This window comes from Drosophila subobscura, chromosome J (assembly GCF_008121235.1).
Source record: "Drosophila subobscura isolate 14011-0131.10 chromosome J, UCBerk_Dsub_1.0, whole genome shotgun sequence".
In the NCBI taxonomy this organism is placed as follows: Eukaryota; Metazoa; Arthropoda; class Insecta; order Diptera; family Drosophilidae; genus Drosophila; species Drosophila subobscura.
This window is the reverse complement of record NC_048532.1, coordinates 4,269,188-4,296,648: the sequence shown is the minus strand read 5'-3', so window position 1 is coordinate 4,296,648 and position 27,461 is coordinate 4,269,188. Positions and strand designations below refer to the sequence as shown.

The 27,461-nt window shown below is 40.8% G+C and overlaps 2 protein-coding genes across 3 annotated transcripts in view; both read left to right on the top strand.

Annotated features, from left to right (window-relative positions):
- The first annotated feature begins 1,198 nt into the window (after positions 1-1,198).
- Positions 1,199-15,123, top strand: LOC117895771 (mastermind-like domain-containing protein 1). Its single transcript, XM_034803667.1, has 3 exons — positions 1,199-1,351; positions 7,765-7,883; positions 14,714-15,123. The coding sequence occupies exons 1-3, from the start codon at positions 1,321-1,323 to the stop codon at positions 15,011-15,013; spliced, it is 450 nt and encodes a 149-aa protein (XP_034659558.1). The 5' UTR covers positions 1,199-1,320; the 3' UTR covers positions 15,014-15,123.
- Positions 15,111-27,461, top strand: part of LOC117895768 (CUGBP Elav-like family member 4) — a 272,251-nt gene continuing 259,900 nt past the window's right edge. The window contains exon 1 of one of the 2 annotated variants that reach the window (XM_034803653.1): positions 15,111-15,217. In XM_034803653.1, coding sequence (XP_034659544.1) covers positions 15,161-15,217 — 57 coding nt within the window. In that variant the 5' untranslated portion in view covers positions 15,111-15,160. The remainder of the gene's footprint in view (positions 15,218-27,461) is intronic. The other variant, XM_034803645.1, reaches the window with a different exon arrangement.

Genomic DNA, 27,461 nt, shown 5'->3' with positions numbered 1-27,461 from the left:
TTTCCGATCATTGCTAAATAAGAGTAAACACAAAGTACGGCTATGGAAAGGATTCTAAATTATTCACTGAGCAAAATCCGAATTATTAAAATATTGACAACGTTCTAAGGAACTGTCCTTAATACCATGATCATGCATTGACACTGCATTGTCAAGAAAAATGATTGGACTGTTAATTACTTAAGTACTTAGTACGTAGTACTTAAGTACTACCACTTGCAGGAATTTTCAATTTAAGAACACATTTTTGGCGAGGAGTTTCTCTCCACACGTAATCCGATTTTAACTTTTTTCAGTGCCTATTTGACATGGCAGTTAACTAACTTCAGCTAACTGACTAAAAAACTCATTGAATGCCTGACTGCATGCACGAATGAATGACTGGCGGACTGAGTGAATGAGTGTTTTTCCACTGGTTTTAGTTTCTGTTGCTGCCTGTCGACTCTCGTCCATATTGTATTTTTGACATTTAGCTTTGATTGTTTGAACGCCTGTCCGGACCTGTCCCGCCTGTCCCTAAAAATGTATGTGTTCCATGCTCTCAATGCCGTCACTCCCCCTACTACTCCAGAGTAGCACATCCAAGTCATTCTGCTTCGCTCGTCCACTCCCCACCCGTCATCTGCTGCTTCTTACGGCGCTAGAAACGGAAGCAAAAAATTCACTTCCGCAGCATGTGCTTCCGTTTGGGTGGGTGTGCGCTTCGCTGAGCCGACGCTGCCAGGAATCGGAGGGGTAGTACCTTTCGACTGGATACCAGGGGTTCTGCCAAGTGTGCCCCCTGCTGCTGCACAATGCAATTTTCATGTGTCTGTATGTTTACTGGGATTCAACGCCACTTAAAAGTTATTTCCTAAAAGTAATGGTAATGGTCTTAATTTTTTGTGAAACCCAAAGAAAGAGCAGCCTGAACCCTTTAAGTCATAATAGCTATCGGCTGAGCACTAAATTTATGGATAGAAAGTTGTATTTAGAAAATAGTTCGAACTACACAACTTGGGTCAGCATTGAAGCTTAATTGTTGGGGAGATATCAAAAAAAAAAAACATAAGAAACATATAAAGAAATAGTAATCCCAAGCTAAAAACTTAAATTAAATTAACATTAAATTAATATTAATATTAAAATATTATTAAATGAATATCTTTTTGCAGTATTTTTTAAGACATTGACAAAAATTACACCAGAGTACCATTTTACTCAGTTGATTCTCTAAAATCAAAGTGTGGATCTCAAACAGGATCGCCGGAGGAGGAAATTCATCGTACTACAACGGGCTATATTTGGACACCGGAAAAGCCGAACGGACACACAGTAAACATGTTGGCCTTCCACAACGAGCATATTGCAAGTGAGTATAAAACTAAAGGGAATTAGGTTTGGGGCAGCGTTTAAAGGTTTAACTCTGGGGTGGAAGTCAGGCCATGGTGTAGCGGCGGGCATATTTACAAATATAGTAATAATTTTAAAAGCAGCAGACAGGCTTGGGAGAGGACAGCAGGAGAGCTCTGATATCCCTCTCTCCCGCTCTGTGTGTTTTTTGGTAAAACTCGCAGAAATTCGTTCACATTACAAACACTTGGGTCACGGCAATTACACTTAAAAGGCAACTAGCGCCATTAAGCAATGGCACACCGGGAGCTGACTCCACAGCTGCTCATATGGGAAGCCCTCGACGGCCAGGATGCGGAAAGGGAATTGAGATGGGGAAGCTCTTTGCCTTTTTGCAAGATAAAAAACCAAAGAGCGAGTACGAAAGATGCCGCCTGGCAACACTTGCAATCCATTAACTATAATGCTGGGCCATTATGTTATGATTAAAAAAAGTATACCCAGCGAATACAAAGAGCAAAAAAGAAGAAATTACAGAAAGCCTGAAATCGGTACCAGTTTTGCTTATTGAGCATACCCGTATGAGCGAACACTCGAGGAGAACATGGGGAATGGGGAATGAGTGATTTAATCACAGCCAGAATAAAAAAAGAAGGCTGCAGAAGGACTTAACCAGCTACGAGCCACAAACTAATCAATTATTAAAGGGGCAGCGTTTAACATTTAAGGCTTTTCCTACCTGTTACTTCGATAGAACATAGTCTCGGGAAGAAAAGTCATTAAGCATAACAATTTCCTGTGTACCTCTCGTGGAGGGAGCAAAGGGCAAGGTAAAAGTAACTCGAAGCTGCACTTAAGAGGAGCCAACACAGAGGTTTGAGAGTCTGGAAGGGGATTCCTGAGTGGAATGTTAGCCCTGCCAATACACAATAAAAGCCAGCGAGCAAACTCCTTTAGAAGCTCTTCATATTGTATTGTGTGAGGTTTAAACACATAATAACTTAATGAATAAGATATAAGGACCTTCCTTCATCTACACATTGCTGCCATGGGTCGGATGAACGCCAATTATTTTACTAGACGCCTGTGGCATATTAGATAATACGAGCTCTACTCTATCCTTGCCCTCATTTTGGTGCATCTGTTTCAACCAATTGGAGGTGCATAATTCATGGATGACTAATAAGGCGGCAATTTGGTAGGGCCCTGAGACGCCGTCTTTCCGTTCCATTACATTTTTCCTCTTACCTATTTTGGGCAACATTTGTTTGAGTGGCAATTTTGAAGTTTATTGGCACGGTCATACAACTTTTCAGCTTTCTAGTTTTAGAGTATCTCAGGCTTCGGTCCCAAGATCCGTTCTCTCTTTTTATTTCCCTGCCATTTTTTTTTTGCCACTTGCCGCCTGTTGTGGTTTGTTTTGAACTTTGACTGTGCAATTTCCCTAGCTCACTCCATTTCCAACATTTCACTCCTGTTTTTTTTGTAATAAAGCAAAGTTCAGCGGCTATTATCAGGATGCCACCTTCACTAGAAACCAGGCATTTGCCCTTCCAGACCCCCAAAAATTGTGCTTTTACTTTTACTTTACAGACACAGCGTGAGTGTGTGGGTTTTGATGTGAGCCACTTGTGTTTTGGCTGCCGCTTTTCGTGTTCGCGCATTCTTTTCTCAATGGCTATTGTTGCCTCTCCCTGCACTCCACTCTCGTCTGTCTGGCTGGCAGCTTATAAAATATTCAATTGAATTTAATGTACACGACCGACTGACTTAAAAAGCTCTCTTCTGTCGAAATAAGGGTCGGACTGTCAGTATCAGTGCCAGGGGTACTCATAGTGTGTGTCAAAAGCTTATTTACTTTTCCACGAATATGTAGTTTGGCTGTTCTCCTCAGGGTTGGGGGAAATGTCAAAGGTGGTAGAATCAGCTGGATGCAAATGCCCCTGCAACCGTCAGTTGCAAGGCCAAGCCACAAATTTTAATTGCAACTCATCAAAGCTGCCCCACTGGCTCTCCTGGCATCGCTGGAGTGCACTCGAGCACTTTTTTGGCCAGCTCAAAAGGCGTGACTTTAAATTGCCTCGCCCCAATGTTGCTTCTTCTGTTGCTGCCTCTGTTTCTGTTTCCGTTTCTGATTCTATTTCAGTTCTCTCTCAACTTAATTTTTTATGCATGCACTGAATTTCAATGACTTTGACAGGAACCGTAGGCAGGGTACAAGAAAGAGACTATGGTTGCAGGTTTCTATACTTTTCATACCCTGTAGTTGGACGGTACCCTACCAATTGTGTGTTGCTTTATCATTTAATATCGGATAATCACTAAGGCCTTGGAGACTATCAAGGGCAGAGCTTTAAATGTGTGAGAATTGGAATAAATCTAAGGGCAGGGTATCCTTTGGTCTAAGCAGAAACCGTGAAAATTCTTGAAAGCTTGGTGTTCTTTTTCTGTGCCTACTTGCATTTCTCTTTCTGTTTCTCTCACTTTTGAAACTTTTAATAAAATAAACTTATTTGCACAAAATAAAAATGCATAAAACATTTCTGGTCTTTGATATTTCAATTTCCATAGCTAAGAGAATCAGTGTCCAGGAGAGAGGGAGTGAAACACAGAGTGAAGAGTATTCTGAATGAGCATGGCAGAAACTTATGCTAATTAAATTGTTCAGTTGTCGTTCTAGTCGCAACTTTTCGCCTTCTTTGTTGCTTATAGAACCGCAGAGTGGCAGAACCATTCGAAAGTGGTGCTCGGTGGTCTGGTCCCTGGTGGTGCTCTAGTCTGCGGTCAGTGGGTTGGCAAAAGTGATTCATTAGCGGGCTGAGGTAAATACACGAGTGAACGCTTGCCCCTGTCCCCTGGTCAGCCGCAAAAGAGATCCTGCGAGCGTGTACTCTTCCATTTGTGAGTGAAAAATTTTGTGGGCCCCACAAAATCATGCTTCGGGGGCACATTACAAAAGCCACATAAGCGGAAAGGAATTCCAGTGAAAGTGGTTAATGTGGGTTAATAAATTCAGAGTGATGAATGCTCACATCCATATGAGTACAAATTAGGCTAGTTGGGACCTTTCCCCATTTTTTTTGTTGACTGGGAGGGCACTAAGCAACTAATTGCTTTGACCAGCAGCTTACAGCGCAGTTAACAACATTGTAGAGGCAGCTTTGTAAGTGGAAACGGGTTGTGATGGCGGGGTGGCCCTTTAAACGATGCCAATTTGCAGGCACTCAACTGACTTGGCACTCAAGTCTTGCTACAGAAGGCCAGAGGAGCATACGCACATGTCGCAAATTGTCGCGACTACAAAAAATGGGCAAAACAATGCGGAGCTCACACCAATAAAAGAGGGACAGAGGTGCACTGAGAGAAGGTCTATAAAATGCAAATATTTTCCGTACTCTGTAATATATAAAACTTTTGCTCTTCTCCAAGTGTTTGTGAGTCACTATGGTGCCTTGGCAGGTCATAAAAATTGCATTTTCAAAATCGTTGGCAGCTTTGCTCCTTTCCCTTCATAGAGCGAAGCCGCTTTGTGATAAAAGCCACTCTGCGCATACACAATCGGGACGGACGTTGAAGTATGCAGAAACCTTCTCAGACTCATGGTTTCTACGACAAAGTTCGCATATGGTACATCCTGGAAAAAAATGGCGGTATTAGATTTGTGTTTCAACTTTAATTATAATTACGAGCTGTAATTCAAACGCTTAAGAAAAATTTCAGCAATGTCTCAAAAATAGCGCATTATTCAAGCAAAGATTTACATATGTTCATACATATGAACAATGGAAAATTACGGAAATGGAATGTGTGCAAATCGTCTTTCAATTTGTCTTTGGAGAGAGAGACGGTTAAACATTAGGCTGAGCCAAAATGTATTTTTTTTTTATTCAAACGGGACTCCTTTTTATGTATATTATCTTCAGTTAGATAAAGAGAATAATCCCTTTAGAAGTTACTACCGAATTTTAAACATTTGCCCATCTATACGAATTTGCAGTGAAATCGATTGCTTTTATGAAAGAGTGAGTACAAATACTATTGGCGCAGTGCTTGAAAGCCGAATTCAAACCGGAATCACTGGGACGGAAAAAAGATAAAGACATAAGTGGTAACGAAGTAGTCGGTAGACTACCCATTTTAGTATCAGGACAGCTAGTCGATCAACTCCTTGCGGTTCCAAAACTTAGCTGTCGACCGGTATAATCGGCAGCTGAAGCTGCTTGCGAAACAATATATTTTTGGGGTCTAAATGATAAAGTTAACTGTATGTGTTTTGAAACAACGGCATGTAACACAGGGCTTACAAATCTAGCTTGTATTCTGCCATGAAAAAAAATGAAAGAAGGAAGGATAAATGTAAAGAAAAATTACTTTAGATCTGTACTTTCCGATTCATCGCTCTCCAGTAAAGATAACTCACATATAATTATTATCTTTTCAAAGGAGCAATTATTTTTGCATCATTATTATTTTTTGGGAGATACGCCTGAAAAAGCCTTATCGATCAAAGCACCTGCTGGCTTACATCGCGATCGTTGGAAGTCCAACCCCATCTATTCCTTGAAAATTGGTCTGTTCGAGATCAAATGAATAAATAAAAAATAAATAAATAAATAATAAACTAAAATAATCTTATAGTCTGTGAGAGCTAGCCGACAAATACGACGGGCAGACATGGCTATATCGACTCGGCTATTGATTCTTATCAAGTATATATGTATGTATGTATGTATACATATCTGTGCGTTACATATCCAATTTCGAGCACAAATACAATACTTAATACCTCTTAAGTTTTCGAGTACCGGGTATAAAAAAAATCGATTCAATCAGAGCGATACATGATAAAGCTTCCATAGGAACCATCTATACAAATAAGCGCAAACCTAATGTACATACATATGTATGTACATATGTATATGTATTTCCCTGGGAATCGACATGCGGGCACATACACAAATGTATATGTACATATGTAATCGACGTATTAATGAATTTCTTTCGACAGTGTAGCTGGATTAGTTCTCTGCTATTTTTCAAGGGAGACCCGCAATTAGTGTGTGGCGCCAAATTCCATTCCATGGAAGCCGTGCGAGTAAGAGGGTCACTTTTATTAATTAATATACTCATTAGGCAGTCCAGACCCTTTGGTAGACCCTTTTGCGCTCGTTGCTGTTCCCTTTATGTTTTACTTTTTTTAATTACTGGCAGCTGTGCACCCTGCCTCTCTTTCCCGCTTTTCCTGCTAGGGAGCTCCTAATAATTTCCGGGAACTGCAACAATGTGCCGACAATTTTTATGTTTTTATATGGCGCTGACAGTCAACACTTGTCGTTCAACTTTTGACATGTTGCATGCTGCGGTCTGTGGAGGTGTCTGTTGCCAGACAAAAGGCCACCAAAAACAGACTCTAAAGCGTCAAGGCCTGGCCCAAACGTGCCTAAAAATTAATAATTAATTGTTGTTGCACCTGAAGAGGGAGAAGGGCTGAAAATACAACACATTTTTAAGGGGCATGATTGGGTGACGTTTAGAGCCACATACCACAGATGGGGTTTGTGTTGGCAGACTGCATGTTTGCACTGACAGAGCAGTGGTAGAGAGGCTAAGGTGAGGTGGGTATAGAGGTCCACCCGACACCTGACAGTCACCACAGCTCGACAGTAAAACAGAAAGAAGGAAATATTACACGGATTTATGAAAATGGCCACAAAACTGTGCTAAACACGTTGACGCGTTCCACACGCAAGGCGCGGAAAGGTTTGGAAATTATGTGCGGTTCTAGGGAAACACACCACTTCGTACCCCATCACCGCTTCACCACCCTCCCCCTCATCAACCAAGCAACCCCACACAGCAAAGCTTTAATTTAGTAATAATACGAAACATGGATAAACACGAAAAGGGCAGACAGACACCATTTCCATAGGATTAGTGGGGAAACTTCATATTTCCTATTATTATACCGGTACTCGAAGTGTAATAGGTCTCTTTTCATATTCGATTTGTTGTCGAACAGAAAAGCAGGCCATATCAGGGGTAAGCACCGCGGGTCTCGAGTCCCACTGTGTAGAGTAGTTCTGGAAAGTGACTGTTGCGGTGGTTTGTGTATTGTTTGATTTTTTGGCTTTCTGTTAACTAAATTTGCATAAAATCCCAGACAAGGATTGTTTATTAAACGGGCTTTATAAGGCTAACTGAAGTGACAGTTGCATCACAATCTTCAAACTTCATTATATTGTGGTACAAAAATATTTGCGTATCTTCAACTTATCCGCGCTCTCCTGCCAGGTCTTGTCCTTGTCATCAAAGATCATGGAGTAGTTGCTTTTCAGCATGCTCTATCTCTCTGTAACATCTCCTCCTGCTCCTTGCTTAATGTAATTCCACCTTTAATTCTGGATACACTTCCCTTTCCATCTTTTCTTGCAGGCTGCGCCTTCCTGACATACTATACACCAGAGAGCTCCACGGCCACGGCGGCCAGCTCGCCCACCTCATCCGCCGCACAGGCTACGCCACTCTTCAATGACAAGCAGGCCATATCAGGGGTAAGCACCGCGGGTCTCGAGTCCCACTGTGTAGAGTAGTTCTGGAAAGTGTCTGTTGCGGTGGTTTGTGAATTGTTTGATTTTTTGGCTTTCTGTTAACTAAATTTGCATAAAATCCAAGACAATACTCCAAGAATATCCAATCGGATGTCAAAGCTGGTTTGTTGTACCCTAATTATAATAATAATATAATAATAAAAAGATTATTCATATTTTCTCCATATTTTATCAGATTATTTCAAAAAATGAGGCGAAATTATTATTTGCTTTCCACACGAGTTTTGATTCTGATCTGCCTGGGTATTGAATGCTTCGATATCCATTGCATTATCTTAATTTTTTATTTCACAAAGTTTTAGATTTCTGACACTACCTCCATTTAATATATCAATTTCTTGCATGTCCCTCCATATAGAGTAAATACCCCCTCATTCGATCCCACGCACGGCCCAAGTGCAAAATTTGTAAACTGCATTTTGTTGTTTGCTCATCGTTTTGGTTGTTGTATATTTGTCTATTTTGCATTTCTTGTAATTTTGATAAAATATTTTTGCAAAAGTCATCCTATCTCTCCCTCTGGTGGTTTTGATTTGGTCAGATAGGGAGGCAATTATATTATTATTACAATTTTCATAGTCAATAAATTAAGAGATTCATTTCAGAATTTTTTATTATGTATTTATTTTTGTTATTGGCTTTCCCCCATAAATGCTTAACACGTGTAAATTTGTTAATACGTGTGGGGAACGTATGTTTTAGGTTTATGATTTTCCTGTCTCCCCGGAAGAGTGCATTAGCTGAATTTTAAGCCATTTAATTGAAATTGCTGAATATAGTGAGGAAATTGGCGTGAAAAATTATGATTAAATTGGTGAATGGCTTATTATGAAATGTTTAATTTTGCTGGTAACTTACATTCAAATTTGTAGTTTGAAATATAAATTTCTGCATTCCTCGAGAGCATACATAGAGATCTTTGTGCCCCATGTCTTCAAAGTTTGCATGGCCCTTTGGCTCTGCTGCTGTCTCTGGTCTTTGTCTAAAATTCATAATCGAAATTAATGTTTGCATAAAGCGACAAACAAAAACCAAAAGAAAAATCAAACTAAAAATAAAGGCCGAAAACAGAAAAGTTAATTAAATATGCAAAATGTTTTGTGTATTGTAGATGCAATTGTAAAAACTCTGGAAACGAGAGATGGATGAAAAGATGGGCTCAATGGTTGGCTTTCCTATCACAAGCTCCCACTCCATTTCCCTCTTTTTGTTTTCAAATTTTAGTTGTCTCACTCTTCGACATAGAGAGAGAGTGGGAAATTTATGGTCGTTTTTGGTATAGAAATTTATTACATTTTCTTAGCCCTAGCCTCAGACAGAGATTGGTATGGCGTTTTTCCTGCTTCCCTGCGTTCTTATGGAACTTTTAGCTCGTTGTACCCCTTGTCTATCTATATTTCTATGCCTGTGTGTGTGTTGCAAAAACTTTTAAGGGCAGCTCTTATTTAAATTTTCTTAGCGAGGGTAATTCAGCCTTTGCTCAGCTGTCGCTGCTGCAGAAGAAAGGAAGAAGGAAAAAGGGGGTGCACAAGAGTTGATTCATGGAGTAGAGCTCGGCTCTGCTCCACCGGTTTCACTCTTGAAACAACCATTCTCTGAGTGGTAATTAACATATCGAGAGTGCTTTGATGAGTGGAGTCCCACAGCTCCACGGCTCAAGGATCGGGTGTCGCCTCCCGCATGCAATCTGCTGTAACCCGGCCGTCGCTCGGACGATATAACTTCCGTTTTCCGCTTCAAAACATGGCTCGGATGGGGCTAAGTTTTTTGTGCAAATGAAATGCGGCCTGTCCGCAGAGAGGAAACAGTTTAGCATAAAAATGAAAAGTCAAATAAGAGGAAGGGCGAACGGACTGGAACTGGAGCTGTAGCTGTAGCTGGAGCACCGCTCAACTTCATGGCAACTGGCAGTTTGGCTTTATCTGATTCTTATGCGCTGCTTTGTCGTATTCAAATTTCTAAAGAGAAAAATAAAAAAAGAGCATAAAAAACTGCTCCGAATTGTGTGGGAGCACACGGCGGTACATCGGCGGAGAGGAAATCATAACGGAAATTTTTTCGAAAATGAAAAATATTTGCAGCGAAGCGAGACAGGATACAGGATGTGGGCAGTAACTTTGCACACATGCCAGCAGTCGGCCAGAAATCCTTAGACCAGGAAGTGTCTGCTAAAGAAATGCCAGTCGGAAATCGCCACAGCCGAACCACTCCCTCTTTCTCTCCTATTTTCCGCTCTGAGTATCATATCCTCCCTACCTCCCTCCCCATCCCAACCACAAGCAACTAAGCCAACGAAATGTATGCAGTAAATAATGTGGCGCATACTTTAAGATTCTACGGCTGGGAATGGGACTGTGTAGTGCCCCACAGCTGCATCAAATTGATAAATGGTCCCGGGCTTTTGCTAATTCTCAACAGCAGAAAAAAGACCCCGAAGCAGAGTTTTAGCCGGAACAGATATATGTATGAGGCAGGATGATCAGAACACCGGCAATAGGCACTTTTATTCGGGCAATTTCGCGTTGTCGTTCCTCCCGCTTCTCTACTCTGTCTTGGACCGAGGGCTGAGCATTGTGTTTCTGTGCTGCCCAGCTGTAAAATATTTTTGCTTACGTGTTCATACTCCACGAAAGAGCAGGCTGGGAAAAAAAGTGGGCAAAGAAGCATAGCTAACAGCAGAAAAACTGCCGAAATCAGCACAAAAAACGATTTAACCACAGTCTGCAATTAATCAAGCACGCCCCTCATGTCGCGCCCCAAAAAAAAAGACAGTAAGAAGCTCTGGCGAAAGTCAACGGCTACAAAATGCCCTGCATTCGAATTGAACTTGTCTCTAGTTGCAGAAAGTGAAAACCATGGATTGAGCTTAGTTCAAATAAACAAATTAGGTTTAGCTCGATAATTAAGATCGATAAATTAAGATTGCTCAATAAAACATTCAAAATTTATGCTCTAATGCGCACTACAGATGCACTACATTACAAATCGTATGACCTTGGATAACATTTTTGCGCTTAGCAAAAAAAATTGTCCAGATATATTTCTTCCTATTATCCTCTTCAGAGCACTTTTCTTTCAAGATTTTTGTTTTAAATTAATGATGGCATAATTTAAAATCTTTAATGCCTGAATTTGCGACACTTTCAGCTAAAGAGCATACATCCCTCAGCCGTTAAAGCCGCAAGAGGATCGAAAGCCAAAAGGCCTTTGACTTTAATGCTACACACCTCGCCTGTGACTCCATCCAACATCCAGCAGCCATTTTTTGTGGTTTTGTCGAGGGTGCCCATAAAAAAATAATCCAAATTGTTGGACAGTCCAGACCTCAAGCGAGACGAGCCGAAGAGAAGAGAGCTAAAAGCGATTGGGATTTGGGTGCTTGGCGCTTCACTTTGGCAATTTATCTGGCCCCATCTGCATTTTTGTTGATTTTGCGTCGGCGAATGGACCGCAATGTATGCTATTGTCCCGCTTAGTATAAGGACTAACGAACTAGATTTTTTCAGCATTTCTTCTTTGGTCTGGCTCGGACTGGCGTAACATGAGCGCTGGGGTCTGTGCCTGCGCCTGTGCCGGTTTCTCGGTCTGGGCTTACATCTATTCAGCTTGGAGCCCGGCATTCGCTTCATTGGCATATCAATCAACGGCCAAAAGCGGGAAATGAATTCGCTTACTCACACCAGGCAAACCAGGAGAGGGAAAGTAAAGGTTTGCGGCGAAGCACCAGTGGGCAGATGAAGAAGAATTTTTTATGCTCCTTGGCCGGATGGCCTTTTAATTAAGTATACGGGTCCATGTGTCTCCTGACCAACAGGAATTGAACATTTAAAAGGAAAAAATAGCTTAGCCTATTTTTTTGACAGCTCAGAACGAGAGAGAAGAGGTAGATTTAAGATAGTTTCCGCACTCCGATGCAACTGCCAGTTTAATAATTATTTTATCAAATTAGTTGCAGATATTTAATTAAGATAGGCCGAAGTCTGTTAAAAGGGGTTACCTCTCCAGCGAATTGATCATTATTCAAATGTGAAAATTGGCTGCACTCGGAGTTCCCTCACGGACGTCGAGTGCAGTACCATGTAAGCATTCATGAAATGTAAGGACTAACTCTTATCCTTATACATGAGCTTGTATCAGGGGACACTTCTTCATTTTGCATATTAGCTAGATTAAAGAGTTTTATATGTGGTCCTTTTCAGACAACCCAAGAAAGCTACTAGCTTTTTCTGGGTGCTTTGTTGGCAATTAAGTCCGCCTGGAAATTTATGGTCAACGAATTGCTCTTTGCGGTTTCATGCCGGCAACAAGAAAGAAACAAAGTGGCTCGGTTGATCGGGGGAAAGGGAAGTCGCGACTGGCTTCTCCGAAATCCCTCCTTTTCTGTTGGGGGATTAGCTGCGGCAATCCTTATACATTCGATTTAAAAGTGTTCTGTTGCTGGTTCTCTACTAGCTGAAATGAAAGAGAGGAAGAAGTGAGAGACTGAGAGCCAAAGAAGCAATTAAGCATAAATCGCGCAGTCAAAGGAAAAGTAACGCTTAAGCGAGAAAAAATTAGGGAACGCGCCAGAAAAGCAAAGATTAAAACTGGAAAAAGTATGACCAAAAAAGGGTGAAGAGGCGGGAGCCCGCACAACCACTCGAAAACCACAATACCTTGCTCATAATCAGGAAAAGGACTTGATTAATGTGAGAAGAGGCATCTTCTTGTGGCAGCCATAAAAATTGTCTGCGCAGGAGCCTCCGCATCAGTAAAAGCAATTTTCAACTTTGGCAAATCCATGAAATGTGGCCGACACCCGACTACAAAGAGAATATTTTATGCAGGCGCATGTATAATAATATATTTTATTAGAAAACTGCCAGACGACAGAGTGGTGCTGGTGCTGGAGCTCCTTATGCATTTGAAAGCCAAATACGCGACATTTTTATTGAAGTACCGCACAACGTAATAAAAATGTGAAAATTCTCGTGGTTGGAATGGGATCCGCAAGAGGTGCTCTAACATATTTTGCACATCATTCAGTCAGTGGCAAAAGGAACAACTGTTGCGCCACGGCTTTAAGGCAGACAATCAGCGAGATTAATATTATTAATACATACGGCCAACAATAGAGACTGAAAAAAGTGAATTTCCCGCCACATGGCAACGTTATATAGAATTGGTTTGATATTTTATTGAATAATTTAAATATTTTTCCACGCCCTATCCGGACAGCACAAAAGACTAGTCCCTGTTTGCCATTTGCGGACGTTTCGCTTTGTAATTATACTCTATGTGGGAAGGATACAGTGAGGAGTCGGTTTTGGGAAATTGTATGGTGTCCTTCCATAAACCATTTCGACGGCGACGTTTTCCCTTTCATATCTCAATTATTTTTTATCACACCCAAAAATGTGTTTGCTGTTTTTCCATTTACCGTATAACAAATTGTATTTAATGCCTTTTTTTGGTTGGCTTAGTTCAATATGCTTTTGGTCCACGTCCAGCGCCAACCGTTATTTTAATTTGAATTATTTGATGCAGTTTCCATTGCCACGCCACTTGGCATTTTTCCCAATATCATTTGTAGAGCTCTATTTTTTGTAAACATTTTTGAAATGTTGGTCTGTTTTTTTTTCACAAAATGGAAATTGTTTTTTATAGAGTGGCTGCTTTAATGGCTGCTGTTCAGCTGTTCCTTTGGGCTTGCCATTTAATTTGAATGTTTCCCACACTTTCTCTCATTTTTATGGTCCACTCAGAACTTGGCTGAGTAATGGAAAGTGTACGTAGAACAGAGTCGAGCCTTCTTTAGCGGGTCTTTATTGTTTGATGATGAATAATAGTAATATTAATTTTTTTTATAAATATCCTTTTTTATTTTTTTTTAATGTTGCTTTTTTAATTACAGGTACGGAATATAATAACTACAAAAATAATTTTTTTTCTTCTTTTTTTTTTGGAAAGCATCTTAGATATAATCAAACATAAAATTTTTGCATGCTCTGTTAATGGTTTTTTCTCACTTTCCTCTGTGCACTTTTGTTACTCTTGAATATATTTATAATATCGACGAAAATGTCTCTTTGTAAAAGGTAAGTGTCATATTTATACGATTATGTGTACCATCTATGTGTATGTGTATCTTTTAAATGTATCTAAGTCTCTAAGCAAGTTTCACCAATCCAGATGAGCCATGAATTTGGGTTTTTATTTTAAAGGGGAAGGGAGGGAAGGAAGGGGATCGAGTGACCCGATGGGGATGTCTGCCTACAATACATATACAAACAAATATAAGTTATATATAAATAAATCGATGTTGTTATTGACTTCCATATATTGATGTTGTTCTATAATTGATGTTGTTGTTGTTGATGTTGTTTCTACTCTATTCTATTGTACTCCTAAGACTCTATATAAAAGCAAAGCTACTTCCAATGATCAAGATTTCTGTTTGTCATATATAAACCAACATATGTATACATATATATATATACATATATACATATATATGTTTGGTTTTGGTACATATATATGTATATATATATATATGTATATGTATATATGTATATATATATATACATATTGTATATGTATATTGATAAATACAATACTTATATATATTCCAATACCCCTCCTATGCTCATTGATGTTGTTGTTGTTTTGTTTGCCATCTTTTTCCACATTTCAAGCAAGAAGAGTGCAATATTTTCTTTGAGTTTTCTTTTGAGTGTTGTGCCACATTCTGTGCTTGTGTTTCTCTCTTGAATCTCTCATAAATTCTCTTTCAGGTTGCGTACCCCTGCGGTGCACTGAGCGTGCGGCGCATGCGCTGGCAACAGCATCAGCAGCAGCAGCACCACCACCAGCAACAACAACAGCAGCATCATATCACACAGACACAGAGGCATGCCTTTGGGTACCCCTATCCCCGTCTGTGTGTTGGCCAGCGGCTGCAGTTGCAAAGCCATCAGCAGCAACAGCAGCAACAGCAGCAGCAGGAATCGCATCAGCAATCGAGTCTGGGCTGCCTCATTGCGAGCAGTCGCAGCAATTTGCGCGACATTTGTAAAACTCGTGCGATTTGCTAACAGCCATTGCATGCCTCAGCCAGCGATGCAGAAGCAACAACAACAACAGCAGCAACAACCTCAACATCATTATGTAACTCAACAAAGAGAACAACCTCAACAACAAGAACAACATCGACAACAAGTTCACTGGTGCAGTCGCAAAAAATGCAAAAGCAAGTGAAACCGTTGCCGTGTCCTGCTCAAATTAGTCAAAACAAATTGGTAGGTGACCTGCGACCCCCCACACACAACAGTCAAGTCCCCGAAGTCAGAAAACTAATACCACATCCCCGCATGCTAGGTCCAGCCGCCACTGATTGTGTTGAAAGAGCAGCGACAAGCTTGATTATCCTCCAAAGAAGCAAGAATTTAACAATGGCACTGGATGGGTTCTAAAATGTATCAATTAGGAACTATTTCTGCACCATCCACCAGCTGCTAGGCCTCCTTAAACAGCCAACATAATTATTGGAAATGTTATTCCTAATCCTAGTGATAGATCCTATCTAAAGAAGAGTGTAAGAGAAGAGAAATTTGGCATGACCTGAGCCCCAGGAAATGCGCAGTTAAACATTTTAGTTTGTCTGGACGTTGATATGCAATGACTGCACCATCAAGTGGTCCATGCGACACCAAGCCAAAGCCTGTTACGCGCGGAACCCAGCAGAACGCAGCCCTCCTCCCGCCCAACCGACCGAGGGGCGCTGCCGCATGACGCGCGGTGCGATTAACCGATGGCCTAGATGTTAGGCTAATATTCGAGGAAAATTAGAACTAAACACAACCAAACTAGAGCAACTATAGCTAAGCAAGCAAAATTATCAAAGTCAGAAACAAGACAAAGCTAAAATTAAACTAACTACGGGAGAGGTAGGCTAGTATACGAGATTTAAGAAGAGGAAGGTAGTTAGTCGAGGATATAATGTGATAGAGGGAATAATAATCCGAGCATAAAACTCTAAAGGGTTCGTGCAAGGCATAATTCGATCTACACATTGGAAGGAACAAAGGAATATAGTTTCTAGTGGGTCTTATGGGAATCGTAAAGTTTACGCGGCTCAACAAGTCAGGGCTGTCTACATCCCCCTAGATCAAGTTGTGCATAACAATTACACAAAGCATTTCTCTACGACTAACTAAGGATGGTAATGTAAATGCGAGATTGGATTGAGTTCAAATTACAACTAATTTCTTGACAACTTTCTTTAGTAAGGTTTTCGCCCTTACTAAATTAAAACGAGAAGGGACGTGTGAGACGCTTCTTACGCGTCACAACTTGTATCCCGGTACTCAGTAGAACATCTGTACCTTAAAGATTTTTTTCTAATTTTAAATTTTAAATTTTACATTTTTTCTACATCTTTCATCAACATCTAAATCTATATCTACATCACTTCTCACGCCAACACGCTCCTTTAGATCGCCCCCCTCCCCTAGAGACACAGTCTGCAGAGGCACTGCAGAGGCAGAGGCCGCTCACTACATGAAGCATAGTGGGGATGAGAGGATGTGCAAAAAACAAATATAAGCTGTGGTCCGGGGTTGGCTTAGCCACTGCAAATTAATTTCTTTATTCCGGCTATAATAATGATCCAATCGGATCCCAATTTGGTAATCTTAAAGATATGGTCTTTTCCTACGGAATGGCGTTTTTAGTTTTCTGTTATCTTCATTGTAGATGTAGATGCCAAATTGTAGATTTGGCAGGTTTTCGCCCTTTTGCGGGGGCGGAAGGGGGCGGGGCTCATTTTTGAAATACACTGTTTTCAGTGTGAGCATACAGCAGTCTGGAGCCAACATTTGGTGGCTCTAGCTCTTATAGTCTCTGAGAACTAGCCGACAAACAAGACGGACAGACGGACAGACAGACATAGACTCGGCTATTGATGCTGATCAAGAATATACATATATACTTTATGGCGTCGGAAACGTTTCCTTCTGTGCGTTACATACAACCGTTATTCGCCAAAATACAATAAGTATACCCTATTTACTCTTCGAGTACCGGGTATAAAAATAACACCGGTGTTAGCACCTATTTGGATTGACTTCAATCATCAATCAATTGTTGCATCACTTGTGCAGTTCTCTGCCATTAAACCTTTGATTCAAGTATTTTGAGTTTGCTTGTACATATGTAAATATACACACATAAAGACTACATAAGTACCGGGTATCTTGATGTCGAGACGCGTTGGGCATTCCCACTGGATATGTCTTCATGTGCGGTGCAAGCATTTAATGGCTTCATCCAACTTGTGGTAGCCGGCTAGAGGCGCCTCTTCATCATCGTCCTCATCATCGGGGGTCGTGTCAATGTTCGGTGGGGGAAACGGTGTTTGTGTGTGTGCTCTGCCCTCGTCATCATTTCCATCAGGCTGAATAGCTTTTCAAATGCCAAATTTATGCAAATTCCGCCAGAGCCACGACGACGAGAGACGAGACGAGAGCACACGGCATTTTGCACATGAATATTTTTGTGCCTGGGCTCTTTCCCAGGATCCTGGAGTTAGGATCCCCACACACACACACCCTAACTCACCTTCTCTCTTTTGCCGTGTGTCAGTATTTTTACCTGTGCCGAGTTTTTGAATTGCTATTTTCCGTTTTTGGCGTCAAAACGGGCTCCAGGTTATCCAGGACCCCCTGACAGGGGCAGTGGCATGGCGTGTGTCGAACACGTGCCTTTTTGTATTGCCTTCAATCATCTATCAATTTTTTCAGCACGTGTGCAGCTCTCTGCCATTTCTTTTGCATACGTTCAGAGCCGCTGCAGTTCCACGTCTCCCTTGTGTACTCGCCTACAGTTTTTCCTGACAATTTAGCAAAGTTTTCGCAAGTCCGGCAACCTTTAGTGCCGCTCAATCCACCTCCACGGAGGCATAATTCATGTTGTTCGCTCGCAGTTTAAATGTGCATCACGTAAATGCCAAACAAGACGCTGCAGTCGTCGTCGTGCCCTTTCTGGCTATCGTGATTTGTAGTCGCCACACACACGTGCTGTGTACCGTTGCAAACGTAAAAGGTAAATGCCCTCGAAGCTCAGCCTCTGGACTTGTCCAGCTGCATTCTCTTTAAGCACTTTGGGCTCCTCGCAGACTCGTGCTCGTTGCATACTTTTGCTTAATTGAGAGGGAGAGAAAGCAGGGAAAGTTTAAGGGCGACCATACCAAAATGGAATGTAAGGATAATTACACTCCCCTAGATGCAGCATCCCTGCTGCTCCCTACTACAACTTCATCCGCCTCGTATGAAATCGTCGGCAAAGGTGTTGACTGGAAATTAAAATGAATTGAGAATTCCGTGTGCATTCCAAAACGAGAGTGTCGCCAAAAGCCTGCAGACGGAGGAACAGGATCTGTGAGACGACCACATGGTACCAAATGGTCTACTTCCGTTTCCCATTCTTTTCATCTATCTCTCATCTCACGTGCCAACTTTTTGGGATTTTGACCTTTCTTCCATCGTTCATGGCTTGGGCTTCCTGGCGAACTTTGGCACTGGCCACTGGTCCAAATCAAGTCGGAAAGCTGCTCCGCTAACTGCTTTTGGTAATAAGCTTAATTATTGTTAAATTGCTTTACGTGACGTCAGCGAAGGTAGCGAAAGTTCACCCCAAACTGTTTACACTGTCCGGAACTTTCCTCCAACCACTTTATCACTGTAGAAGCGAGGGGCAAAAAAGTTACTCGGGCGACACTTTCCCGGAGGCAATTAATGAGCCAGCAGCTGTAATAAGCAATTATTTGGGAAACTATTTTTACAGAAATTAGGGAAAAAACATTTTAAAGGGTTAACTAACGAGAGTTAGCATGTCGAGTAGTTTGTAAATAAACGCAAGCTTTCAGAAATGCTTAAAAAGAGCAAATAGTCAAGGATTGAATGCAATATATGTCAGAAACCCTCGGCTCTCTCACAGAGTATCTAAAGCTCAAAAATGCAAGCCTTTCAGAGGCATCCAACTCTTAGATAACAAGTACAATCTCACCTTTGTAACTATGATAAAACTGCCCAAAACCAAAGGTAATAGGTAGTAGTCATATATGGAACATCTTTGAAAATTCAATGGGCATAGTTGGAACTGAAATATCTCTGACAATGTAATGAAAAATTGTAGATCCTTCTGACATTAAGTGAGGGTGGGATTGTTTAAAATGTTCCTGTAAGTTCCTGTCCTGTCCCAACTACTCGCATAAATGCCAGCACATCCATTTTGTCTGACAATTTTTGTGTTGTTTTTTTTTTGTAATTGCCAATGCATAAATATTTTGCTTAACGCCTGTCCGCATTCTTTTGGAGCCCACTGCTGTGCGAGAAATTAAACAATTTAATTATATTCATATGGAAAAGTTATGAGGCTTCGTTGCATGTTTCGCCTGCTGTCCCTGGCAAAGGTAAACACAGACAACGGCTATGGCTCCAAAGTACCGAGCGACAATTGCAATTAATTGCATATTTTAAGCGATCCCTGATTAAAACCGCAGACATCGCAAACAACAACAACAGCAGCAGCAGCACAACAGCAACATGAAACGTTATGCTTAATGTCCATAATAATGATATCAAAAAATAGGAAGGAAAGACTTGGACACTTGATAGCCGAATAATCTGATATCCTTGCAGAGCGTTTTTGGTTGTAGAAAATGGAAGGAAAATGGTTGCCAAATGTAATGGAGTGCCATTATTATGGCAGACATATGATACATATATGCATATGCATAACTCCCTGTTTCAGGATTTTCATATAAATCAATCCAGCTAATATAATTTTGAAAATGGACATTAGCACATACATACATCTATGTCTGAGTGGTCAGATTCATAACACACTCTAGAAGCGTATAAAACGCAAAGAATTCCTGACCAAACTTCAATCCAAATGTGGCCCCAAAGAGTATCAATGGGAAACAAATTAATTGCTCTCTATGATAAAAATTAACAATTATTATCATCATTAAAATTCGCTTTTTCCGTTATTGCGACAGAAATAATTACGCACAATGCACAAGTCAAGGGGTTTCAATCACCTGAGATCATTTATTTAATGGTTATATTTATGACGGCAATAAAAAGCAGGAATCGAAATAATAAAACAATGTGTAACTGGAGCATAGACTATAACGTTATCTTTAATCAAAACAAAAGGCATCCTTTAGCTTTAAAGATTTCGTGCTGTGTATATTAAAAAATAGCGAAATTAATGTTGAAAGTAAAGATGAAAGTTTTGGAAGTTTAAAAAGACACATTGAACATTCATTGATCCTGCTAGTTTCTACAAGAGAGAATTTTAAGCTTTTACTTGAGAAATTTTAAATAATATATGGTATGTTTCGTGACACTCCACCCCTTTCGAGCTTTCAACACATGTGTATGCTAGATGGATCTACTTTGCCGCCTTCTGCTGCTTGAAGTTTTGATTCATTTTATGCACGTATGTGGAGAATCTCTGCTGTGATTTGCTCGGTACCCGAGTCCTGCAAAATGCGTGGAACAAACATAGGGATGGCTGCTAAAGTTTGTTGTCCGTGTTTCTTCCAATCCAGCCCACTCTTTCACTCTGTTTCTCCTGTTTAGCCATGCAACATGCAACAAACTGCATGGACAAGCTGCATAGACTCGCAACGATGTGGGGCGAGGGCAAGGTGTGAGGTGTGGGATGGCGTTTGTGTCCTGAAAGTCGCTTTTTGCTGCCTGCTCCATCACGCATGCTAAACAAGCAGACGACAGCAGGAGACGAGCAAAGAAAATACTATTTGAATTTTGATAGAATGCAGCTGACTTTTTGCGGTGCACTGAAGCGTCCTCCCATAGCCATGGACATGCCTTCTGGTCTCCCTCTCTCAATCTCTCTCTTTTTCTCCCTCTCTACTTCTTCCTTTTTTTGTTGTTTCTTTACATGACGTTCATTGATATTTTGTGCAAGCGTAGCGTAAATTCAATTTAATTTTGTGTAAATTGGCTGCAAATGCAATTTACAAGCCAAGGAAAAGGCCAAACTCTTAACTGCATCTGAGAAGCATGCGTGAGCTGGAGATTTTACTCTTCAGTTTTTTTTTGTGTTCGAGCTATCCAGGATATGGGTGGAGATGGAGATGAAGATTTTTTTTCCTGATTCTATTTTTAACATGTTTGATGGCGTTTCTCTTCTCTTCTTAATTCAAGGTCTAATCTGTTTTCACTGTCCTATTTAGTTAGGTATAAAGTTTCAAGTACAAATTTGCAACTGATATCAACTTTTACTCCTTCCACGGCAGTCGATCACAGGGGGTTAATATAACGCTGTCTAATGTTTTGTTGGCTCTGACTACGTGGTGTTGTCAACTACAGGGAAGAAGAACTGGCCCCCTACGTGGAACTGCTCCACTGAACCAGCCAAAACTTTGCCAAATGCGTGTGGTGAAAAAAGACCTGGAAGACCTGGCTTCGTTTTTAGGTTTTTAGAGCCATAAAGCTGCAGCGAGTATTTACAATGCTGCACTAAAAATAATGTTGCATACTGCGTGGCACTCCCAGTGATTTATGCCAGTCACTCGGCAACACCCGCCCACACCTTCTCGAGCCGGCACCACTGAGCTCTAACTTTTAAATGCCAACACGATGGGAAGGAGGTCTGAGTGGCATAGTTGTTAGTCTACAAAGTTGCAGGTGCAAGTCCGCCCTACATCATCGCTTTACACGTGACGGTGGACATGGGTGTGTTTGGCTTAGAAAGAAGGGCTTAAGAAAACACAAATATGTGTATAAAAAGTTGATTAAATATTCAAGCACGCAGCCAGTTTTGTCAAAAAGTTGCAAAAATGTATTAAAAAGCAACAAAAGCCTATAATTATTTAGTGACTAGGACTCGAAACAATGTTAAAGGGAGAAGGAGAAAATAATTATAGGCATGAACTCTAAATCAAGAACCCGTAAAGTGCCATATTGTGGTTACAAGTGTAGGGAAAAACTTGGTTAATAAGTGAATTTAACAGTTGGAGGCAGTGACCAAGTAGATGCCGTCGGGTATGAAAAGAAATGTCGAGACAGAGTGAGAGAAGGCTATCATCATCGTCGTCGTCGTCGTTGTCGTCGTTCTAAATTATGTAAAGTTCAATCAACTCACGCTGATTGGAGAGCCACAATGTGGCGGGTGTCAAGTGGGTGAGTGGAGCAGGATAGGCAATGAATCAAACTCTTCTATATGGCTGTAAGTATGTATTCGTAGAGAAACCGAAAGATAGAGAGAGTGGGTGAGGAGTGGAATGAGGGATCCATTATAAGTGTTTGCTTCAGGACTTGGTACGCTTTCCAGGCTTCCTTCTCTTTAAGTACCTCGTGATTTGGTCTTTTTATTGTAACTTTCGCGGAGCATCGCGTTTGTTTAAAGTGGCTCCCAAAATCACCAGTTCATTCGGTTTCAAACCCATTGGGGCCCTACCCTTGCATAAAATGCTCACAAAAACAGAGGAAAATCTTTTCGTTTTGTTTCTTACTTTCTGGTGCCCTTTATCTGGGGCTGTGAGTGTGTTTGTTCCGTGTGCATCCTCATCAATATCATATTTATGCTCGGCTGCCAGCAAACAATCGAAAACAATACAAAATACTTAGTAATTCCTTTGCTCCTTTTCCCAGTCTGCCTATACGCGCGGCGTTCACTGCCAGTCTCTCAATCCATCTGCTTCCTCCTCCCCATTTGGGTTGTTTTATGTATGATTCCTACCCAGACATGGGACCCTGTTTGAGTGTGTGTCTGTGCCATGAATTGGCCTTGCGCCAGAAACTCCTCCACCCCCTCCTCTTCTTTCTTTGTATATTGTTTTGCTATCGCTTTTTCAGTTCTTCGGTTCTTAGGGTTTTTGTTTTCGTCGGGGAAGTGGATATCCACCAAGTGGAGGCTACAGGGCTACAGGGCCAGGAATAGTTTTTGGGTTAGGCCGTTATGCATATTTGCCATTCAGAAGGGGCTCCCTGTCCCAAACGAATATACATACATATGCCGAAAATGTGCGTCATGTGGTGTCAATTGTTGATGATGTGGGAATTAGGTGCTCGAACCAGGAGCTTTCAAGGAGGAGGATGGTGGTCGAGCACATAGAACGTCTTTTAGGCCATAGGACTACATTGTTTGATTGAAATAGAAATTAACCCTTAATATTTATGATTTATTGTTTATGGCTTATTCAATCACTAAACTCGATTTTTTTCTCTTTCAGGTAAGTTTATAAAGAAAGCGCTTTACACTACCAAAGAAAACAGAGTGAGTAGAGTCTATTAGGCTATTCCGTGATCTTTCCCTGACACATACCAAAAATAAATTCACAGGCTGCATAAATACGATTGCAGTCGCCTCTGCAAATCCTAGAACCTGGAGCTCCATTTAATATTATGCCCAAGCCGCCAATGTGTGTGTCTGTGCGACATTTATTTTGTGTGAAGAGCCAGAGACGTCGCAATAAATCAATCAATATCCTTCGTAAATACATGTTTCGTCTGCCATATGGTCTAGCCTCGGGTGTGCCTTTCCGTCTGCCACTGTCACTGCGGCGACATCACCTTAAAGCCCCCCGAAATGTCCACATTCCACCGCCTCTTCTTGTGTTTAATTTGGCTACCAGTTTTTGGGTCTTTGGCTTACGGCCGAAGATCTTTTTCCCCTATTCTTCACGTCCCAGCTTTCAGGATAAATATATTGGCTGTGGAGCTAACCGGCAAGTGCTATGCGACAATTCAGATCAAATGCATTTGCAGAGTTAATAACGACAATCCATGAACACCATTGGCATCGGTAATAGATGGCTCCAATATTGCTGTGGATTAATTTATTATTACTAGATGGACAAGGAGTCTACCCATTAATTGTGTGGCTCATTATTTTTCTTGGAATGGGGCTCTGCACTCATTACTGTATTGCAAAATTATATGCTTAGGATTACAAACACATAATTGATTTAAATTGTATCCGGACACGGAGTAGAAAACAACACAATGGTCGATTCCCAGGACTCGCCAGCGGTCAGATCTGCTGATATGCCAATCCCCCTCCTCCAACCAACTGTGGATTAGCCAAATGCATTCAGACCACATGGCGTACAATGTACCCAATGTACATACGTACAGGTAAAGGCTATAATTATTCCAGGGAAGTGGAAAGAGAAAAAATATTATTGATTGAATGCCAATCACTTAATCCAGTTCGAAGCTTTTGGCATCAGCTTGGCAGTGAAATAACAAATTGTCGAAATGGCAGCTTAATGGTAGCCAAGCTTTACGCCTGCAGCCTTTTCCACCGTCTCGGCAACGATCAAGACGATGACTAAGAAGGCATGCTAAATAGCAAAAAGCCAGAATATGCCTCCATCAGTGGTTTAGTCAGCATCTGCCTCGCTTTGTATGCTAAATAAATTTAAGTTCCTCCCGGCCGTGCTTCAGGCCAAACCAAATACAATCCCAAGCCAGAGCCAGAAACAGAGCTGACGCCCAGGCAAAGCTCCAACCAAACCGAACAATCTGCAAAGTTGGAGCAGGGCACCTTCCAATTCCAATTCCAACAATTGTTGCTGAGTTAACATAAAATGCAGCCAATCTCCTTTTCCCTAGTCTATTCTGGCTATTCTGTGGCTCTATTCCTGGCCAAAACTCTTTGGGCATTGGCAGGGCTCCTACCAACAGTGGAGTATGTTTTTCTTATGAGTTTATTAGTGATTCGGATTAAGTGATTAAAAAAGACCACTGTGCAACCTGCTCGCTTTGTACATATACGTACATATGTACATATGTTTGTATGTATAATTACATTAAAATTTGGCGTTTTGGTTTAAGCTCCAGTTTGATCGGACAGACAGACAAGATAGAAATGCATAGCAAATTTACCAGATATTGCACAGATATATACATATTTATTGCACTGCAAGATGTTTTTGCTCAATCTTATTGGTTGTGGCACTGCTGCGCTGGTTATGCCACGTGAGCTGACTGCCGATGGCCGATGATCCCTTAAACAACCAAACACTCTACCTAGTTCCATACTACGACGAGGCATGGCACCCCACAATACGAAAAAACTAGAAAATATTCAATAATTCAAATAATTCAATTGAAAACGTATTTATTAAAACCAAATATGACATGCTCCTAATAAAAACTCTCTTTCGAACGGAAATCGACAGGACCCCAACACAAGGGTATCCCACCAATAAAATATAAAGTTTAAAAAAAAATACAAAAAGAAAAATGCTAAAATATCATATGAAAAACTAAAGAAAATTAGAAATGGTTTAAAATTAACAATATTAAAATAAACTCGTATAACGAGTCGCCAAAATGGTTCAAATAAAAAAAAGTAAATTTGTGTACACTTTTACTCCTTTTCTTCCTCCCTTCTCTGAAAGAAGGAAACAAAAAGAAAGCACAAGAACAAAAACTAAGGCGAAGAGAAACCCATAGGCCTGAGCAGTTTTTGTTCTTTCCCTCTCTCGATTTTACTCTTCTCTCTCTTCTATGCTCTGATATTTTCGGCTCTCAACGCTACTGGGTAAAATGCCAAATTTTTGCCATTAATCCTAAAAATAAAGCTAGACTTCTAGACTTCTTGTTTGACTGAAGTAGAAATGCGAAAAAATAATTTAGTCTTTTGGACCACGCTTCCTGCCTTTATCATTTATGCTTTGAAACATTTTTGAACTTTAAAAAATATATTTGATTGATTGATTGAATGATGTTATTTAATATGAATCGCTCCAACATGCGATTGTATTTCTCTTAGTACTTGTTTACCAAAGCAATATATTTGATCATTTTCGTGGAAATTTTAATAGTTCCGTCTTCAGTTAGACAGTTTCCGTCAACGCTTTCTACAGTTCAAAATTTTATTGCGACTGCTTCGCGATTGTTGTTGCCTCTGACCTCCAGCAGTGCTGCGTAAGTGAACTTATAGGCATCTGCAAAATGTACTATTTTCGAAAAGGGGCAAAAACGGGCAAAGAGCATTAACAGCATTAATTGGTTAATAATATGTAACTTGAACCTTGGGGAAGTGGTGTGCTAAAGAATTTTTAGTATAAAGCTTAAAATACACCCGAACACAACATTGCATATTTCAATAAAAACAATCGAAAACGATTTATTAACAATTAATCTACATATAATGACCTTACATTATTATTTAATATATCGTATAGAGCTTACATTCAACCTGCAAGTTTTCAATGTTTCCCGCACTTTCTTACAATTCGAAGCACCTCTGAAGCAGCGGACCTTGAAAATGTGCACAAAAATAAGAGTACTCCGTAAAAACCTCCTAAAACAATTTCTCTATATTGATATTCAGGAATCAGAAAATTAATGTCGCATTCAAATATATATATATATATATTTTTTTTTTTGAGCAGTGTTTCTACTTTATTCAAGATCTAATGGCCAGAACTCTTTAAACTTTTTTCGTTTCCTGCTCTGCTTTCCTCATATGTATCACTCACTCCATAATTTCTCAGACATTAACCCTTACCGCATATAAAACAAACTTTGCGGTTACTTAATGAAGCTAAAAAATTGCTTTGGTTTTCCCATTTTATTTGCACTTGCTTTCGCTCTGTTTCCTTTTCTTGCATTTTCCCCGTATTTTCTTGAACTTGTCTATTTTTTCCCTCGGTTTCGCCTTATTTTTTTTGCAGATTGTAAACGCTGGTTAGGCTTGGGCCAAGAGTGAGAGAAGTATGAGGAGATCTCCAGCAGTCAACGATTTAGCCTCTTGCCGCTATTCATGTTGAGTGACTGTCTGGCTGTAACTGCGGTAGGCAGGGGCAGGGACTGCCATTAAGGAGTCTCCCTGCCATAAACTCAGCAGGGGGAAACTAAACGCAAGTCTTGCAACCCAGGAACCAGAAGTTGGAGCCACTTTCGCAGTCTCTCGCCCAGTCATAACCGCAGTCTGTCTTCTGGCTGGAAGTTTCGACTTCATCATATCCAATTTTCATTTAAATTTTTTGCAACATTTCATTTTTAACTGCTGAACTTTGCAAAATATTTCTTGCCGGTAACTTTTTCTGCTTATTAAGTGTCTGTTTTGCCTGGAGTTCTCAACATACTCTCATCCCCTCCAACTGCTGATGACACCCACGCGAGATTTTGTTAATTTTCAAATGAAACGAATTCTCTAGAAATTTAAGATTACTGATAAGGAAAACCTTTGCTACAATCATTTAAAGCAGTCCCTGGATTGGGTCCAATTCCGGCTCTATTCTGTTAAGTTCGGTTCGCTGGGAGCCCAATAAATAATGACTGCTGATTTGTAAATGTCGGCGGCCAGTCGACGCCTCTGAGCTGGACGCTCGGGCCTCGTACTGACAGTGGCACTGGAGCTGTCCGCCATGTTTGCCACTTCATTCATCTGTCTTAAGTGCTTACCACGCTGACGTTGTCGTGGTTGTCCCGTTGTACTCGTGGCGGCGGCCTGGCGCCATGCAAAGAGCATGTGTACTGTGTGTATGCT

Bases quoted from the DNA above. Each gene is read 5' to 3' on its own strand.
- LOC117895771 (XM_034803667.1), top strand. From the start codon at position 1,321: ATGTTGGCCTTCCACAACGAGCATATTGCAA. The intron at 1,352-7,764 runs GTGAGTATAAAA...CTTTTCTTGCAG, and splicing joins CCACAACGAGCATATTGCAA to GCTGCGCCTTCCTGACATAC. The intron at 7,884-14,713 runs GTAAGCACCGCG...ATTCTCTTTCAG, and splicing joins ACAAGCAGGCCATATCAGGG to GTTGCGTACCCCTGCGGTGC.